We start from the raw sequence: 18,287 nt of genomic DNA, 5'->3' as shown, positions 1-18,287 counted from the left end.
CAATACAAGATGAATTCAATAAGTTATGTTACATATATGCTGAAAATAATAAACTTTAACTATATATTTTAATATATAATCAGATAAAAAATGCCCAAATACATTAAAAAGTAAAAAAAATTATTCTTCAATAGACATGAACTGATTTCTTGGTTTTTCTAAGAGTTTTTTTTAAAATGTAAGCTGTATAAAGACAAATTTTTTTTTAAATTATATCCCTTATCTAATACAGTATTTGTCAACCAGTAAATTGTAGTTTGACTAAAGGAATGAATTAAGAACTGACATGTGAAATTTACATGTTTAATTATTTAAACAGAGCTAGCTAAGACTAATGGTTGCTTTTAAAAATAACCACATTTTTGAAGCTATTTATTTGTATAATCATAGAACATTTCAGCTTCAAAGATATGTTAGAAATTAATTCAACCTGCCTTTTTGTATGAAAAAACCAGAGTACAGAAAGATTCATTTCCTAAAAATCATAAAGAAAGGTAGTAAGAGAAAAAATGAGAATGACAATTCAAATTCCTCAACTCCTCATTAGTAAGCCATGACCAACACACAATCACTCCACAAATCAGTATGTTATACACATGTATCAAAGGTGTAAGCAAGTTTAATTAGGGACAGAGAAATTAGTTCATCTAAAACCTCTGAGGGTCTTTATTCTCACTTCTCTCTTCCTTTAACTTATCCTTTTAAGAGCTCACTTGTAATGGCAAAATAACTTTCTAAATATCCATTAACTTTAACTTCTATGGAGTAAGCAGCATGAGTAATAAAGAAAAAATAAATCACCCTCTATTCATGAAGCTTATGGCAAATAAGAAATAACATACACAATGCAACTTGTCAAATATGGTGGGAATAGATGACAACACCAGATTAGGAAAAATCTCTGTATGCAATGTTGTAAAATTTGAGTTTTTAACCTTGAGGGACACGGTGTTAATAAAGAAAAGTTATCTGCACGTGAATACCAAATTTACCCTTGAGAAAGCAACCTGGATATTAGGGTAAAGATTGAACAGGAGAAGGTCAAGACAGAAGGTCTATATAAAAGTTCAGAGGAGAGCTTACAGGCTATGCGAACAGAGATTTCTAATTCTAATCTGCATTTGATTTCTTAGTGAAAAGCCTCGGGGAAGACAGAAACAAGGATGAGTCTCAAATTTCCATTTTGGATGACAAAATAATGATGTCATCATAAAGACTGGGCATGCAAGGAGCTCAGATGTTGGGGTGCCAAGCACAAAGATAATGAATGTAATGTGAGGGTGGGTGGAGAGAACTACAAATCACTCAACTGGATTAGAATCTTCCTAACAATGGAATAGCATCACGGTCTACAGAACTCTGAATCAAGTTTATCTGGAGACCTGAAGGTTTTTTTTTGTCATTGAATTGGTTTTGTGGCGTGTGTGTGTGTGTGTGTGTGTGTGTGTGTGTGTGTGTGTGTTATTTTTCATTTCTTATTCTGGCTTCAGTTCTTTTGTATAAAATATGCTGTCCTCTTAGAAATCACACTGCTTCTTTCTATATGTGCTAATTTGACTCTCACCTCTGAATTTTCTTGTCCTCCTAGTATTATCCTAGTATTATCTTGCACTAGTGGTTAACTTCCTAATGTTAAATATTTCATTTGCATATTATCTATTTCCTGACAAATTCCTTAAAAAGCCACAGAGCATGCTATAGCATTTCTTTCCATCACTCAGTGTGTTTCGCAGATTTCCCCCAAATTATGCAAATCTACATGAGCCCTTCCCTTAAACTAACTGGCTTCTCTTGATGTCAAACTTTCCCATGGCTAACTGGGATATTTAAGAAAGAAAGAGAGTCTGTTCAGAGTATAGGCATTTATGAAAAAAATAAAATGCTTGAGCCTTCAAGTATCTGGGAAGTCAACTCTAAAAGTGAAACTACCTCCCCTAAATGATCTTAAGTTTTGTGAGTTACTTTCCTATTGGTCTTTTTTTACCCCATGCTTGATGAATGTCTCCTATCCTCTCTTCTCTGTTAACTTAGGCACTTCCTCATCCTCTAAGTCTCAGACTACTATTCTCATTATTATTTTTGCTCTTAGATGTTTTTTCAACTAATCTTTCCTTAGATAGCTTTAAAATTTAAGGCAGTAACCCTTAATATCTTATAATAACCTTTAATGAAAAAGAATATGAAAATGAATTATATGTATATATATGCATGACTGGGACACTGTGCTGTATACCAGAAATTGACACACTGTAACTGACTGTACTTCAATAAAAATGAATTAATTAATTAAAAAAAAAGAGTTGAGTAAAATCCTGGGAATCTAGGAGGTCTAACCTAAAATAATTTCCTTATCTTTGAAGTACTATATCACAAAAATTTATTCAAAGCTTGTATTTTACTGCATTATATATTTAAGTATTAAAATGCTTCAATTTTGTTACCACAAAATATCTTTTAGTCAAAAAATTTTCCAGGAAAAAAAAAAAGGTCTACCTTGAGGCTTCTTTTGTGTCTAGCAAACCACTACAACTTGGAGGTTAAATACTCAATGTAAAAGATTTCATAGATCATAATTTCCTTTACATTAAGTTAAATAAAATCTTAAAAATTAAGGAATACATAATAAAAAATGCCACAAAACATATAAAAGCAAATGTAAAGAAATGAACCCAGGAATCTGAATAATCATTTGCTTGGGTGGGGAGAATGGGGGAACGTGGCAAGACCATGTGATTAGATATAAGTTATTATTAACATCCTGGCTTTTGTTTAGGTAGTAATCTTAAGAGTTGCTTATTTAAAAAAAATTTTTAACTATTAAAATAAAAAGTAAATAATAACATAAATAAAAGCAGGCCTTGCAATGTTAAGAGTGTAAAAAGTACCATAAATTATTATAAATCCAATGAGCAAAGAAAACAAAATTTTAAAAAAAATTTTTAAAGTTTCCATTTAGGGAGCATGGGCTTATGGTTCAATCTTCCTTCGCTCTTACTCTCCAAATATATTTACAACATTTTTAAATGAAAGAAGAAAGTTATTTTCTCAGTTATTCTACTTTTATCTCCAATCTCCCATTCTCCTCCTCCCCCACAATTAGCTTTAAAATTGAGAAGAATTTTTTAATTGTCTGTAACACTTACGTTTGCAGCATCACTCATTCACCACCACCCTGCGGTCTTTCCTATTTAGTTCCCCCTTTATTCACTCCCTCATCCAATCATGCACTCAGTCAGTACTGAAGAATTGCTATAAACCAGGTTCTATACTAGGTAATAATACTATAAGGGATAAAGAGGGTATAAAGATGATCAGCTTTCAAGGAGCATGCAATCTAGTCTAGGCAGATATATTAAAAAACACAACCTAATGAGATAGACAGTAATAGAAGTACATGCAAAAGCATCTATCATAATGAGAGGGCTGCACAGAAGACATAAATTGAAACAGAATTTTAATGGGAATAAAGGTTGGTAAGCAGGACATTCTCACAAAAAGTAAGGAGGCTTAAAATAGAACAAGAGCCTGTTCAGAAAGCTGTGGGCAGCTGCCCAGGGCCAGAACACAGGATACAAAAGAATGTGATAAGAGATGAAGCTAGAAAGACAGGGCCTAGAAAAACAAACTAAGAGGTCTGGATTTTAGCCTGTTTGAGAAGTCAGTCTTCTTTTTTCAAAAAAGGGCTGCCCCATACAATGACAGAAACATTCTCTAACCCAGAATTTAATTTTTTTGTGCCATGGACTTTTTTTGGCAGACAGCACAAGCCTACTGATCTGGTCTCAGATTGTTTTTATATCATAAAATACATAGGATTCCAAATAATATTTATAGACACTCCACTCTTAAGGTAGTGAGGCATTAAGTGTGGGCTGTGTATAGTAACTTTCTCCTGGAGAGTACAGTCAGGAAGGAGAGGAAAAAGATTAATTTTTACCATAGAGAAACCTGATGAATACTACACTTCAGCCAGGTGATCAAGGTTAACAGCATCTGTAAGTCATGCTGATAGCATGCGCACTTGATATTTGATGAAAACAGCACTCTGCCTCTCTGATCTTCCTCTCAAAAACACATTAACCAGTCTAACCATGAGAAAAACATCCAACCTATAAGAAGCTGTCACAACCAAGGGGACCAAAGGAGACGTGACTACTAAATGTAATCTGGTGTCCTGGACAGAATCCTGGAAAAGAACAAGAACACTAAGGAAAACTGAGAAAATCTGAATAAAGCATGGGCTTTAGTTAAAATAATGTATCAACACTGGTACAACTGTTGTGACAAATGTACCGTACTCATGTAGGATGTTAACAACAGAGGAAACTGGGTGTGGGGCATATGGCAATTCTCTATACTGTATTTGAGAAACTCTGTAAATTTAGAACTGTTTTAAAATAAAACTTCTTTTTCAAGAAGTGAGATACACAGGATTAGAAAGGAAACAAATTATACTAAATATTTAAAAAAAACAAATTTGTGTTGTAATAGTTCTCCTTTATTAACACATGAAATAACAATATTTACAGGCAGGTCTAATTGTGTGATTTCAAGTGGTATGACTGTGAAAGTACTTCAGGCTATCTGCAACAATGGTGACATGAAATTATCTGAGATTGCTACAGTGACAGTCAAATGTACCACTAACACTTCTGCAGTTTGTGGTCTACAGTCAAAACTGAAGAAATGCTAACTCTCATTTAGAGTTTAGTAAAATAAAGACGTCTAACATTTTCCCTATCCAAGCTCAAAGGGCACTGAACTCTACCCATGGACTGCAGATCAAGAATCATCTTCTAAAGGAAAAGAGAAAATAAGCACTAACACTAAATGGACACTGTGCTGAAAGATCCCTAACAGTCATTACACACACTTCATCTCATTAAATCCTCACAACAAACCCATTCCAGAGATCAGGCAGCTTGGAGAAATCTGTATGAGGTCATGTGACCAAAAATAGATTCAAACTGCAGTCTGACTCCAAATAAAGATTCTGACAAAGCACCTCTAAAAACATTTTCCAGCCTCTGGTTGTGGAATATTTGAGGAACAATCTGCTGATTATACTGGAGTTCACCAATGCTCCTATTAAACAACTTACTGTTTAGGCAATCAGGCTAAAACTAAGATCAATACTTCCTAGAGCTTCATTTGGAGTAATAATAATGATCAGCAGTAGCAGCAGCAGCAGCTAACCAAAAAGAAAAGGGTGAACACAGAAGCTCCTCACCCTTGTACAAATCTGCAAAGTAAATTTTTACCTCCATTTTCCAATTCTGACACATACAGTTTGTTAGTATCCTTCTATGGGTGTGTGTGTGTCCGTCCACCTATATACGCTTTTTAAGCAAATTTGCCAAACGTGAAATATGTAGGCCATATTTTATTCAGTCTATGGCAGTTTCTTAGTCTACTAATTCTATTTTCTTAGAACTAGAGGTGCTCATACTACAATGATCTATCCCCTAAGCTTCGTTTTCAAATGAATGCATAGCCAAACTTAAAGCAGACTTTCTAGAAATAGTTAAGTTTTAAATAATTAATCTATCTCCACCTTAAAAATTTCTTAGTTGATGTATGCTACTCTGAAATCTATATCCAATCCCACGACATGTCAACCTATCAGAATTAAAACTAAACAGATCCGGATTTGAATCCTCAGTCTATCCCTTAGCAGCTATGTCATCTTTGACAAATTACTATAAACCAGGCTTGTATTTCAGGTTCCTAGGTTTTGTATTTCATTGGCAATTGATGATAATAATAAGAGATCCTTATTATGTAAGGATTGAAAGGAAAAAAATGCTTGTAGAGCCTGAGCAAAATGTCAAACATCCATGCAATTTATTTAATTTTGGGTTTTACTTTTAAGTTGTAAATTTTCCCTTAGCAATGTTCACAGAGTCTTTGCTGAAATATTATTTTTCTGATAGTTTTAGCTGATTCTTTAAATAACGAGAGATTTCCTCTAGCAAAGGATTTATCTTTCTTTGGAAGAAGCCAAAATCATCTCCATTTAAGGACACATAAGCAGCTGCTGGAAAAGACTTTAGTTCCCCGTAAGAAAGTGAAGCAGGCTGAGTTCACTCTGCTGTAAGTATTTAAAAAATTAAAAATAACAAGTAGCTTCTCCAGAATTACAGGCGAGATTTAAGAATGAGAATTTGAAGGTGTGGTGACTTAAGTAAATCTAATATATTTTTTTAAAAATTAGAAAAAACAGAGGAATGATGCCTGGCTTTTCAAATAAATTCTTTTCTGTTCTCAAGTTCAAAATATCATTCCATTTACTAAGACTGTATTTACAGAGTAATTTTCAGGAAAACAACTACTGCATTAAATGAGGCACACCCGTTTAGAAATACTACTTAAATTTCCAAACACTTGTGTACCTATCATCAATAAAGTATCATTAACTAGGATGCCACTAATCAGGGACTTATGATTATTCCTTTTTTGCTAGAAAGTTACTCTTAATAATGTGTCAGCTTATTAAAATTTCGGTAAGGTTTTACAGTAATTTAATGCAGCTGTAAAAAATCTTAAAAACTTAAATTTCTAAACAGCAGTTTTTCTTGGGTGATATCTCTCAGTTTAAATATGAGAATTACTGTGCATGAATATATTGTTAAAGCCCTAATTGAAGAAAATATAAATGAATTAAATACATTTATTATTCTTTAACTATAAGATAAAGCTAATTTTTTAAAACCCAAATCAGCTTTATTAGCCTGGTTTTCTCACACACACTCTCTCCGATACACACACAGACATGAGAAAAGAACAAGTCAAGAAAAGGTATAAAATTTGATTCTGTGACAATGTTTAATTATTGTCTTGCTAGAAGCTAACATGAAGTTGCACTATTAAAGCAAGAACAACTCATTAAAAGTTGTTTGGCTTATATGAGTATTATTATTCTCACTATTAAAATTCCTATTACTTTAACTCTTTTAGGTCTTCAATATTATCCCCTCAGCTTACAATTATTTCTGAGCCTAACAATGCATGAACCTTTAAAAAAGAGCTTTCTACCACCAAAATTAACTTTTTTCATTTATCTCCCATATACTTTTTAAAATTAAAAACAAAAAAGGAGGCATAAAGTGTTAATGACCTTTCCATACCTAACATTAAGATAAATGACATTCTAAAAAGTTTGGTTGTGATAAGACCATGGCTAACCAATCATAACTTCAGAATTCCTATGTGACATCATCAGACCGCCCTAGAACTCTTTTTCTCCTCCACCTACTTCAATTGTTCCCATAACTCTGGTAACAGAGTCAGAAAACTTTCCAGCTAAACGCCAACAGCACTTCATACAACTCCCAATACTCTATACTGTGATCATCACAACAGCCAAGGTAAGCAGATTTCACTGACTATGGCAATTCTTACTTTCTAGAACTCAAATTTATTAGACTTTGTAAAGAGTTAATATTTTATAAATTTCAGCTGAAAGTTAGACAGTAAAATGTCTGACATAAAGCTTATTTTCTAAATAAATGCTTACCCATTCAGTGATAGTTAAGAATAAGATTTAACTTAGAAATGATAAAGGTTGCATTCAACTTTGATCCTGATTACTGGTTTGTCATTTTAATTTAACTTTCACTTTTATTTTGCTGTTCACAAGTGAATTTCTGCAAATTAAAATATCTTTCAATGATGTTACCATGTTTGGTGGTAGTGGTAATTTGATTTCTCCACACAAAAACAATGGTTTCATTTTGTTACTTGTTATTCTGCTAAGAAGTAGGGCAGAACTAGGTTGTCTTTACATCCAGAATACTGTGAACAGTTGTGTGATTGTACAAAATGAACGTTATTGGTATGACTATTCCAATATTACCACTATGATTCCTTACAGTGAATATTAATAGAATTTAAGAATACATAGCACAAACTACTTTTAAAATGCTTTTGAAGACTTTTCTCTCTATATAAAATCCAGTCAATTTCTAAAAAAAAAAATTCAGGCTTTTAATAAATCGAGTTACTTGTATTAAAGTTAATATTGTATAATAAATAACAAGTCTGGACATTTCAAAACACTTCTCAAAAACATGTAAAATTCTTTCTGAAGTTACAGAACATTCATTTCTTTATTCTAAAAATAAAGAGATTATTTTGGCAGTACAAATATTCCTAACTATCTCATTTGCGTGAACTTCATAAAATAAATGTTTATTCTGCCTATAAGTGAATATACTTTTATCAAATTACTATCCTCCAGTGTTCTTCAGTTTCCTCTCTTGCATTTAGAAGGTGGGGAGGAGGATGAAAAAAATGCCCAGGAATGGAGATGCCATCATAAATTTTATAACTTCTGTTTAAATTCTACTCCACTCTTGATGTTACAATCCTCAATTTAATACATGAAATGTGTCTTCATTCTCAAATTTCAGTCAGGGCATAAAGGATATTACATCGATTTTATTTCATTTTTATTTCCATATATGTTAAGATAAAATTTACCTCTAGGTTCTAAGATCCTATGACAAATGTTAAATCTACTGCTTTTTTACAGACAAGAACTTTATAATTCCTTAAGCAGTTTTCCTTAAGCCATGCAAAAATGCATTTTTACTCAAGTGTCTATCAAATTACATTCTCACACTTCAAATGAGATGTTCACAAGTTCTTTCATAGTACCAAAATTTCATGTCATATATTGCTCCATAAAGTTGAAAATTTCTAGAAAAGCAGAAATTCTGCTATTAGTTATCTCAGATAGTGTCCAGACTAACAGAAATTATAGTTATAGTGACTGTTATTCAAATTTCAAACACAATGCCCTAGGGCCAGACATTATGTCTAAACTAGTTCAGCTCTATCATAAGATGAATTATAAGTACTGTCTTTGTTTCATGTGCTTTAAAACTTAGTGCTTTTAAAAAAGTATCCAATGAAATAAAAGGGAAGAAATGTGAAAGATGTTTAAATTATGAAAGACTGATTAAGTTTCAAAACCATGTGAAAAAAAGCTAGAGTACTTTGCTTTACTAAGAGGAGTCACATGACTATCATTTCCTAAAACTCAAAGATCAAAATTATTTTAAGAGTATTTTAGTGGACATAAAGAAAAATAATATTCCAGAAAAAATTGCATTTAATTACATATTGATATTGTTTCTTAATCTCACTAATTCATTGGAGAAAGGAGACTATTTGCATGAACAAAACAGCTTCCAAAAAGAATTAAAATTGTAACGTGTTAAATGTATTAGGTAAAATATTAATTATGTTACTAATCACAATAAATTATGTAATGTATTAAAGTTTTAAGTAAAAATTAAATATAGATTACCTAAATTCGACTATATATTTATTACCAATCCTAGAAATAGAGGGTCAATTAAAACTTCTTTATTCTTGAACAATTTGCTAAATGCACCATATACAAGTATCTCATTTGATACTCAATTCCTATATGTTTGACACTCCAACTCTAGTTTAGGAAACAGATGCCACAAGGTGAATTGCCCAAGGTCACAGAGCTAGAAAATGGAGCCTTGGCAGGAACCAAGATTTTATAACTCTAAATCACACACACATCCCATCCACTATTCAACATGGCTTAAAAATAAGTCATGACACTGGCAAAACAAAATAAAGTCCTCAGTACTGTTAATGGCACATTAAAAGGCAAAGTCAAAGGATAAAAACTTCTACTTTAAAACCACTCCATTTCATTTAAAGTTAATTTATGCATGAGGCATTATGTCCTTAAGACCCTATATAATATTCTCCTCATCATTTTCAAAGCCAGGGATATAGAAAATTATAGATGTTCTCAGTTATTAAGCGGTATGTCCTGGAAGACAAAACTCAAAATAACTGCACAGATTTTAAAAAAACAGTAACATGTACAATCAATCAAAGTTTCCTTTTATTTAATTTATTTCATTGCTAAAATACTCATGCCTGTAATCTATTTAGCTTTGATACCTAAAATCCAGCTTAATTTCTCCTCAAAACTTTTCACAAAAACCACACTTTTCATACTTTATTCCAGCTCCGTATTAAATCCTTAGCTTTCCTCAACTTCATTTCTGACCTCCTCGTATTGTACAGTTTAAAATATTCAACCCCCTTTGTTTTGAGGTGCTTGAACAGAGGAATCTTGCTTTATTTATGCTAGGAAAATCACTAACTTTCATCTAAACTATGAATTAACATAATGCTGATCATACCAGCAAATTAAGTCTAAAGGTTAGAAATCAAGGAAGTGATGCCTCTAAATTACAGTGACCTAGATCAGATAATATGTGGTCTCTTGGAACATTTCCAGAAATAGAACATTTCAATGTTCTTACCCTACATAATTCTGAAGCATGTATCACCAAATAAACACATGAAAATGAGGTCGGGATATACATCTCCACCCCAGTTAAGTACACTTGTAGTCAACTGAGGACCTCTAGTGCTTTTTAAAATGTATTCCACCCTTCAGTTCTTTCAAAAAAAAAAAAAAAAAGGGCAAACTCATATTGGTGGGGGTATACTTAGCTGGCATTCATTTTCCTTAAAACTTGCCCTACACTTTCTCTCCACATGCTTTTCCCCTCAAAGAAGACTCTGAAGTATCAACTACTACAAGGTTAAAAAGTATTTTAATTGCAAATAAATTATTTTGAACATAATAAGCAGATAATGAAGACAAGCCTACAGACAAAATAGCAACAGCAATGTGCCAGTTTCAAAGAAAAAATCTCCATGCTACCACTTAATGAATTTTCCTAAAGGCAAAGCTTTAAAGCAAGGGAAATATTTCATTATGAGGTCACTTTAGGGATTGAGAATATGTTGATTTTTATGTTTACACAATTCTTTTCATAACCAGGCAGAAGCAGCTTGAAGATTCTTTCAAATGGCCAGTGTGGACCAACAAAGCTCTGGAACCTTGCTGTCACAAAATAACTTCAAACACAACTTCTAGATGTAGCATTAGGCCATCTCACAGGAAATGACTCTACCCAAGTGAATTTTTGGATGCCATCAGGTTGATGACCAATCTAATTATGAACCTGATTTAATTCAACAAATCAAAAAAAATGATGTATACATACACAATCGCTTCTGGATTACCTTCAAAAATGACAGCAAATAGTAGGGGGAAAATAAAAGCCAAATAATCCTAATATAGACAAGTCCTATAAATTCAAATCTATAGAGAATTCTAATCTTCTGAACCAACTTAATGAGAAAAAATTTCAAAAAACTATGCCAGACTGTCATCTTGTATGTTTATTACTTGAATTTACTAGCAAGATATGCCCATGTTTACTAAAAGAACAAACAAGCAGACACAAATTAAAAGGAAACAAAATTCTGAATGCCAAAAATGTATAGAATCTCAGGAATTTATGACTTCAGCAGAGGCAGTACCAAAAATGAAGTTCAGTAAATTCTGCAAAGCACTGAAAAGTGCTTAAATTATATGGGGATTGCTACTCAGCATATACAACATGGTTAGAATATCAGTTGTCTAGCAAGTCATAAAGCAAATACCGGAAGTTTTCAAAAGTCTACTAAGGTTCCTTTTTGCACAAGAATGTATCTGATGTTACGTTGAGAAATAGGACTCACTGCAAAGTGAGGACTACCGCAGAAGCACACAAGGTAACTTTCACCTTTCAAAATGTTGCCTAACATGGCACAAGAGATCTGTTGATGGATTAGAGTTGCCTGGGGTTTTTCTCTCTCCTTCCAACTCAAAAAACAGAACACTATCTTGAACTTGATTGCATTTACTTCCCAATTTCACCTTTTTGAGCAAAAGAGGAAAAGTGGACAACCAAAGGCTTTATAAATCCTACAAAGAACGGTAAAGAGTTATTCTTCCTATCCCTCCCCAAAATTAGACTAAACACAGTTCCCACAGACATACAAGCTACTCTGTGGGTACTTTTCTGCCTCTTAACATGTAACTCAAAAGACAGGGATCTGGCACTTTTCTACAACCAAATTCCTATCAAAGTATCTTTCATATTTTCAATATTCTGATTCTAGGGCCTGGATGGTGAATTAATTTTCAAAGTATTCTTACTCCTTTTGTCCCACATCTAATTTACACATATTGTCATACTTCTAAAAAGGGGTGGGGTAGGGTAAATTTCAGTTCCCATGGTTGTTTAGGCCAGATGCATGTTCAGAACATCCCAACACAACCTATTTCCGATTATCCCAAAAGAATGCTCTAAAAGATTAGATAAAATGAAAATAAACTGAAACTATTTTTATTGGCTCTCAATAAAATACTACTGTATTAACAGCTTGTCTCTAATAAAGGGAAGAACAACAACAAAAAAAAGACTGAAGGAGTTGAATACTCATAGGATGATTGTGAGTGCAGAGAAAAAAATGATAAACAGTTGACAATCATGCCATAAATTATAACATGGTGAAGGTCACAGAACTCTAAAAATAGGACTGTGCCTTTGTTCCCACAGTTTTTTTCAATTCTCAGCATATGACAGGAAGCCTCATCTTTTAGGAACAAATTTTGGCTTAATTATTACCATACAGATTTCAGAAGTTCCACAGAATCAGGACTCAATACATTTCAGATTGTACCACTGTAAAATAAATTGCATGCATACAGCTAACATTTCAGCATGCAAAGCAGATTTAGTTTTAGCATAAGGTTATAAAGTGACTATAAATCACTTTAGAATTACAACATATTTTTAAGTTTGATAAGAAACAAGACACCATCTTTGGTTGTCTCCTTTATACTCAATTTGTCTCCAGGAACAAACTATCCTTTTCCAACAACAGTTGGCTGTTGAAGTATCATGAGATCATCTTTAAAGTATATTCATTATATATCCATCATTAGAGAGCTCATCTCTTCAGGGCACACCTCTTAGTACTTCACAAACACCAAATACCCATTTGTAGAAAGCCTAATTCAGGTTAACGTTGTTTATCATTAACAACACTTTATTTTAGTCCTCTAAGATAAATCCTCTAAGCCTCATTTTCCTCATCTGTGAAAAACAACAGCAACAAAAAAAATCAGAAACTTTAGAATATTGGAGATTATGCATTTAAGTATCAAATTCTATTATTTATATAGTTAATTTTTTTCAATCACAGCAATATCCATGATTATTAATAATTTTCTAAAAATATTAAAGTAAATCATAAAAATCCCTTGTTCAACTTCACTGATTTATTCAGATGGTACCAATTTTGCACTAAGTACTAGAATACAAAGTAAACACACGACTCTTTACATTCATGAACTAGACTTTAGTCTTGTTGGGGACACCGGCATGTAAATCAAAATTAGAACATAGCCTGACAGCCATATCTTGATGTAGGTAATACTAAAGCCCTACTAAAAACTAGCAGAGGTGATACCAGTTCTGCCTTAATGATTAATGGAAGGTTTCATTAGGAAGTGATATTTAAACTGGGTCTTAAGGATTAACTGAAGTTTGCCTGGCAAAGAATCAAAGGTGGAGGCAGGAGGAGGGGAGACATTCCAGGCAGAGCCAGAACAACATGTGCAGAAGACAGAATCATAAAAGGGAATGAAGTATTTATGGAAAGGTGACATGTTTCATGTGACTAAAGTACCACTCATCAGTGTCAGCGTAGAGTGACTCTTGTATATGCTCTGTGATGAACAAATGGCCTGCTCTTCCTTTTCCATGTTTCATCTCTAATTTTAAAATCCATACCTTTTGCACTATTTAAGTTCTGAAACTTCACAAAAATTAAGTTCAAATAGGAATTGCCAATGCTAATTCTTTACTACCTTCTTAACTGTACTCTTATATATCTCATATAAAAAGACTAGTCAAATATATAAATAAAGAAAACCTTCTCCACACTACCCAACAGTATAAATCTACCATATCTACAATAAGCAAATATAAGCAGAAACAACCTAATGGATGCATTTTCTTAAAGAACAAAAGAAAATCCCTTTGTTTCTATAGTATTTTATCTGAGGAATTCAAATAAAGCCATTAAATTAAATACATACCAAGTTTAAGCTGCCATTTTCTACATAGGAAATGTCACAGATAAACTAAGTAACAGCCACTCGTGTTGGACAATGAAGAGTATATGCTACAGAAACAAAGGTTGTTATCAACTCTTTGAAAAAATGAAGTTTGACATAAGTTGGCTGCTTGGATCACCTCCCTACAGGGCAACACTATGAAGGAGACCAGAGTCTCCAAACAAATGAAAGCTTAGTCTAGTATATATTCAAAACTTAATAGAGTCGTGCTGAAATGACAGAATCTAACCACCACATACCACATGATTTCTTTGTAACAATAAGTGAGAAGTTCTAACTGACCAGGCCTGATATGTACCTTCCCCTTTCTCATTCTTTCAGTTCTCCTCCCTATTGTCTTCAGCACTAGTCTCTCTCAGAAATAGAGCTGAAGGTTGAGATGGGCTTTCATGAGCTGTATAGCCTCTAGAGAGAAAATGAAGTCTGGCAGCTGGGCAAGGTAGTAATATCTTGATTAACAATGATATATCAACAAATGTTAACAGCTGTTATATCTGAGCAGTTAATTTACGGCTAATTTTTAGTCTATATCTAATTTTCTATAATGATGTATTATTTTACAATTTTTTTATTAATTAGCACACATAATTAATTAGGCAGCAACTAATTAATTAATGAGGCAGAATAGCTTGTGGAAGCTCTGAAAGAAAGCAAATGGAAACGTTCTTAAGTACAGGTCCTTTACAAATAGCAACTGTCTGTGGTAGATGGTGAGATAATGATAATTTTATTACTATGCCTTCTGAGTCTGACAGTCTTCAGCACTTAATATCATCTTGTTAAAATGTTACTTAAAGTAGTATATTCTACAAAGCTGTAAATCATAAAAAGGAATGATAAACAGTTGAATCTACAGTTCTGGTAAAACACTTATTATTTAACTATTTTATTTTGGACTGAAATCAACATCTGGAGAATAATTTATTGCATGTATTTCTTTTTATGAGATTTGCTCTGGAGTTATTAATACCCTAATGTTCACAGCAATTATGCTCATAGAGAAATAGTCTTAATGAAAGTATATGTAAGAACTTTCGCCCAAGGGAACAGCCCAAAACAAGCTGCACCCTAAACCAAACTATACCTCTAGTCATTTTGAGAGGAGGACACAAAGACTGAAGTTACTACACTCTCAACATAAGACATCATGGTGATCATCACCAAAAAAGACAGAGAGAAACAGAGAGGCAGAGCAACACACACAGACTTTAGAGATATCTGATGTCATAGATACAAATAATGTTGAGGAAGAGGGATTAACTCTACACGGTTTTACCTGTTCAGAGAATAGGTTACACGTATGATGCTAATCCATTTACTATTTTTACGTTGCAGGCTACCTAAAAGAAGACAGTGATCTCACATTTGGCTGGCAGCTTGTTATCTTTCTCTTCACCATTTAAAACTTCAGGCTTCCTGCCTTCCTGGTGTCATGGAGAAAGTCCAATATCTCACTCGCTCTGCTATTAGGAGAGCTTCAACCATTGAAATGCCTCAACAAGCACGGCAAAATCTCCAGAACCTATTTATCAATTTCTGTCTCATCTTAATATGTCTCTTGCTGATTTGCATCATCGTGATGCTTCTCTGAAGTTCTGCTGCACTCTCCAATGCTGCAACTTATCACCATCAGCTTAAAAATCTGCCATCCCATGAAGAAGGGAAAACAATACTAGAGACCACTTCCTAAGTAGAAGAATTTCTTTGTGAAAAGGTCAAGATTTGGAGCAAAACAAATTGTTAGCAAATGTATTCATCCACTGGATCTTGTAAACATGAAAAGAGCTTTATTTTCAAAAATTAACTTTAAAATGACTATAAGTGTGCATAATGTAACTGTTGATTTTCTCAACAGAGCTTATAAATTGCTATCTCAAATCTTTCCTGAGGATGAACTAGTGGTTTAGTTTTGAAGCTGCACTGCTAACAAGTTCACTTCATATATAAAGCATTAGCTTCACTCTTTGGGGTAAATGTAATTTATACTGTACTGTAAAAGCCTCTTTAATGTTTATTAGGTATTTTGCAGATCTTCACCAAGTATACCAAAATAATTATTCCAATGAAGCATCTTCATTTGAAACAGCCCACTAACACCTCACATTTGTTATCTTTATCATCATACAAAGTCTTTGTAGTAATTCTCTCAGAACCTACATTTTAAAATAAATTGTATTCTTTTTCTATACTACACTAACATTTTTTAAAGTTTATAAGAAGCAAGTAGAAAAAAGACCATACCATTATGTAAATAAAATCTGCTTAACTAATTTTTTTTCAAAGAAATATAGAATTCTAGAACATAAACCTGTTCCCTCTAGGACTTTGTGATCAATAGAGGAGAACTGTTGGTTAATTTAACATCAGACAGTGTGATTAGCCATAATTACTAATAGACTAATAGAATAGAACCTAACTGTAATTTAAGGCACTATAGCTAATTATCTGAGTTAGAGCACACAACTTGCCACACTATTGCTGCAATCATGAAATCTTAAGATATTAGAGTGAGTTTATAGGTTGTCTTCTAATCTCACATTCAATGTAGGTAAGGAAGATTAAAACTATATATTATTTCAAGCATTAAAAAATAAAAATTTGTACTAGCTCTCCAAAGTTAACAAATGCTTTGATTAAATTTTGAAATGAGCTTTTTGTCCCCCTATTGTTTATGACAGGATATAACTATTTCCCTTAATCTATCAGCAAGATGGTAAACATCTATTTAGGGGGCCACTACACTATGCTAAATTGTAGACCTAGCAAAGCTAACCACAATTATTTCTTGCTGAATGCATTTCCAATTTCCACTCTGTCATTTAAAAATATCTTCCAACAACTCATAAAACAATAGAAGTAAAAATTGGCTTGGAAAATATACTCACCAAAATTTGGTAATTTAAACTGACTCAGTTTAAAACTAAGTTCAAAGTAGTTTACATCTATACTGCATAATCCAATAATTTTAACTTCAGTTCAAGACATATTACCAATATAATAATTATTAAAGGAGTAGAGAATGTGTAATTTAGTATATGATTTGCTAAAATATGTTTACTAAAAGAATTGGGAAAGTCAATATTGACCTTGGTTTGTAACACAAGTGCTGCTAACAAAATAGTGAAGGAAATACTGCTTTTAAATTTTTTCTGAATCCCTGAGAGGTACCAAAAATGGGAGCAGGATACTTTTGGGTCACTAATACCTGAGGAACAGAGGGAAAGGGGGATTCACACTGACAGAGGGATTTCTTGAGCAAAGCCTCATCTATGGGTTGGATATCCCTAATATCAACTAGAAGAGCTTACGAACAATGAGTGATATATCCACTTCACTGGTGTCAGTAACTACCCAGGCAAAAAGTAACCAAGTGCTATAATTAGCTGCTATGATCTTAAGAAGTAGAAAATGTGAAATAATAAATTCTACCCTTTTCATTATGTTGCTCATTACAACATCAACTTCAAATTATAAACTGTGAAGGTTATGGAGTTCTTCCTAAGTCAAACAGAAATAAAGAATTTTTTTGTTTTTCATTTTTCCTTTAATAGAAACTAAAAGCTTATGCTTGAGGATTACAGAATGCTGTCACTCAGATTATATTGTAAAGCAAAACCCCATTCTTTACATGGAACTTATTTATTCTGTTTACCATAATGTGTAAAGAGTAAGATATAATAAATTATGTATTTAAAAGATTTTAAATACTAAATGTTCAAATACTTTCTACTGTAGAATAAATTCTAATCTTACTTTATAGAATACCAAAAATGAACTAATTTTTAAATGTCTAATGTTGCCTTTTATATTTTATTTGATTTAAAATGATTATTTAATGCAAAACACCTACATTAAAATAAACCTTGAATTCAATGAAATCGCTCATGATTGATATGAACATTAAAAAATCTGAGGATAAGCAGTTTGGTTTTGTAGGTTGTTTTCAGTGACTTTCCCCAAATAAAACAAGATCAAGACTTCCTAGTACAGATACAAGAGGGCACACCTACATAAAATAATGAATTTCCTATTACTCAGAAATTAATTATCCTCTGATTATTTTTGAGTCTCTGGCAAAGTAAGAAAATGGTAAAATTTCAAAGAAAGTTTTGCTCTTTAACAAACAGACACTTTAAAATGTCTAAAAATTATATGCCAGTACTATATAGAAAAGATGACAGATTGAAAAAATCAAACACATTAATAACTTTTATTTATTAAAATATGTATACAAAAATCAATT

At 32.6% G+C, this 18,287-nt stretch overlaps 2 protein-coding genes across 7 annotated transcripts in view; one reads left to right on the top strand and one right to left on the bottom strand.

Moving 5' to 3' along the window:
* The window catches only part of CEP85L (centrosomal protein 85L), a 177,070-nt gene that overhangs the window by 97,353 nt on the left and 61,430 nt on the right, over positions 1-18,287 (bottom strand). The gene's annotated exons all lie outside the window — the stretch shown is intronic.
* PLN (phospholamban) lies at positions 7,210-17,838 on the top strand. Of its 2 annotated transcripts, XM_045524680.2 has the most exons (3): positions 7,223-7,367; positions 14,366-14,483; positions 15,380-17,838. In XM_045524680.2, the coding sequence occupies exon 3, from the start codon at positions 15,477-15,479 to the stop codon at positions 15,633-15,635; it is 159 nt and encodes a 52-aa protein (XP_045380636.1). In that variant the 5' UTR covers positions 7,223-7,367; positions 14,366-14,483; positions 15,380-15,476; the 3' UTR covers positions 15,636-17,838. The 2 variants fall into 2 exon arrangements, with proteins under 2 accessions (XP_010963783.1, XP_045380636.1); XM_010965481.3 differs by lacking the exon at positions 14,366-14,483 and having other exon boundaries at positions 7,210-7,367.

The sequence above is a fragment of the Camelus bactrianus genome, chromosome 8, assembly GCF_048773025.1.
Source record: "Camelus bactrianus isolate YW-2024 breed Bactrian camel chromosome 8, ASM4877302v1, whole genome shotgun sequence".
Classification (NCBI taxonomy): Eukaryota; Metazoa; Chordata; class Mammalia; order Artiodactyla; family Camelidae; genus Camelus; species Camelus bactrianus.
This window is presented reverse-complemented; position numbering and strand designations above follow the sequence as displayed.

Excerpts from the sequence above, each read along its gene's own strand:
- PLN (XM_010965481.3), top strand. The coding sequence starts at position 15,477 with ATGGAGAAAGTCCAATATCTCACTCGCTCTGCTATTAGGAGAGCTTCA.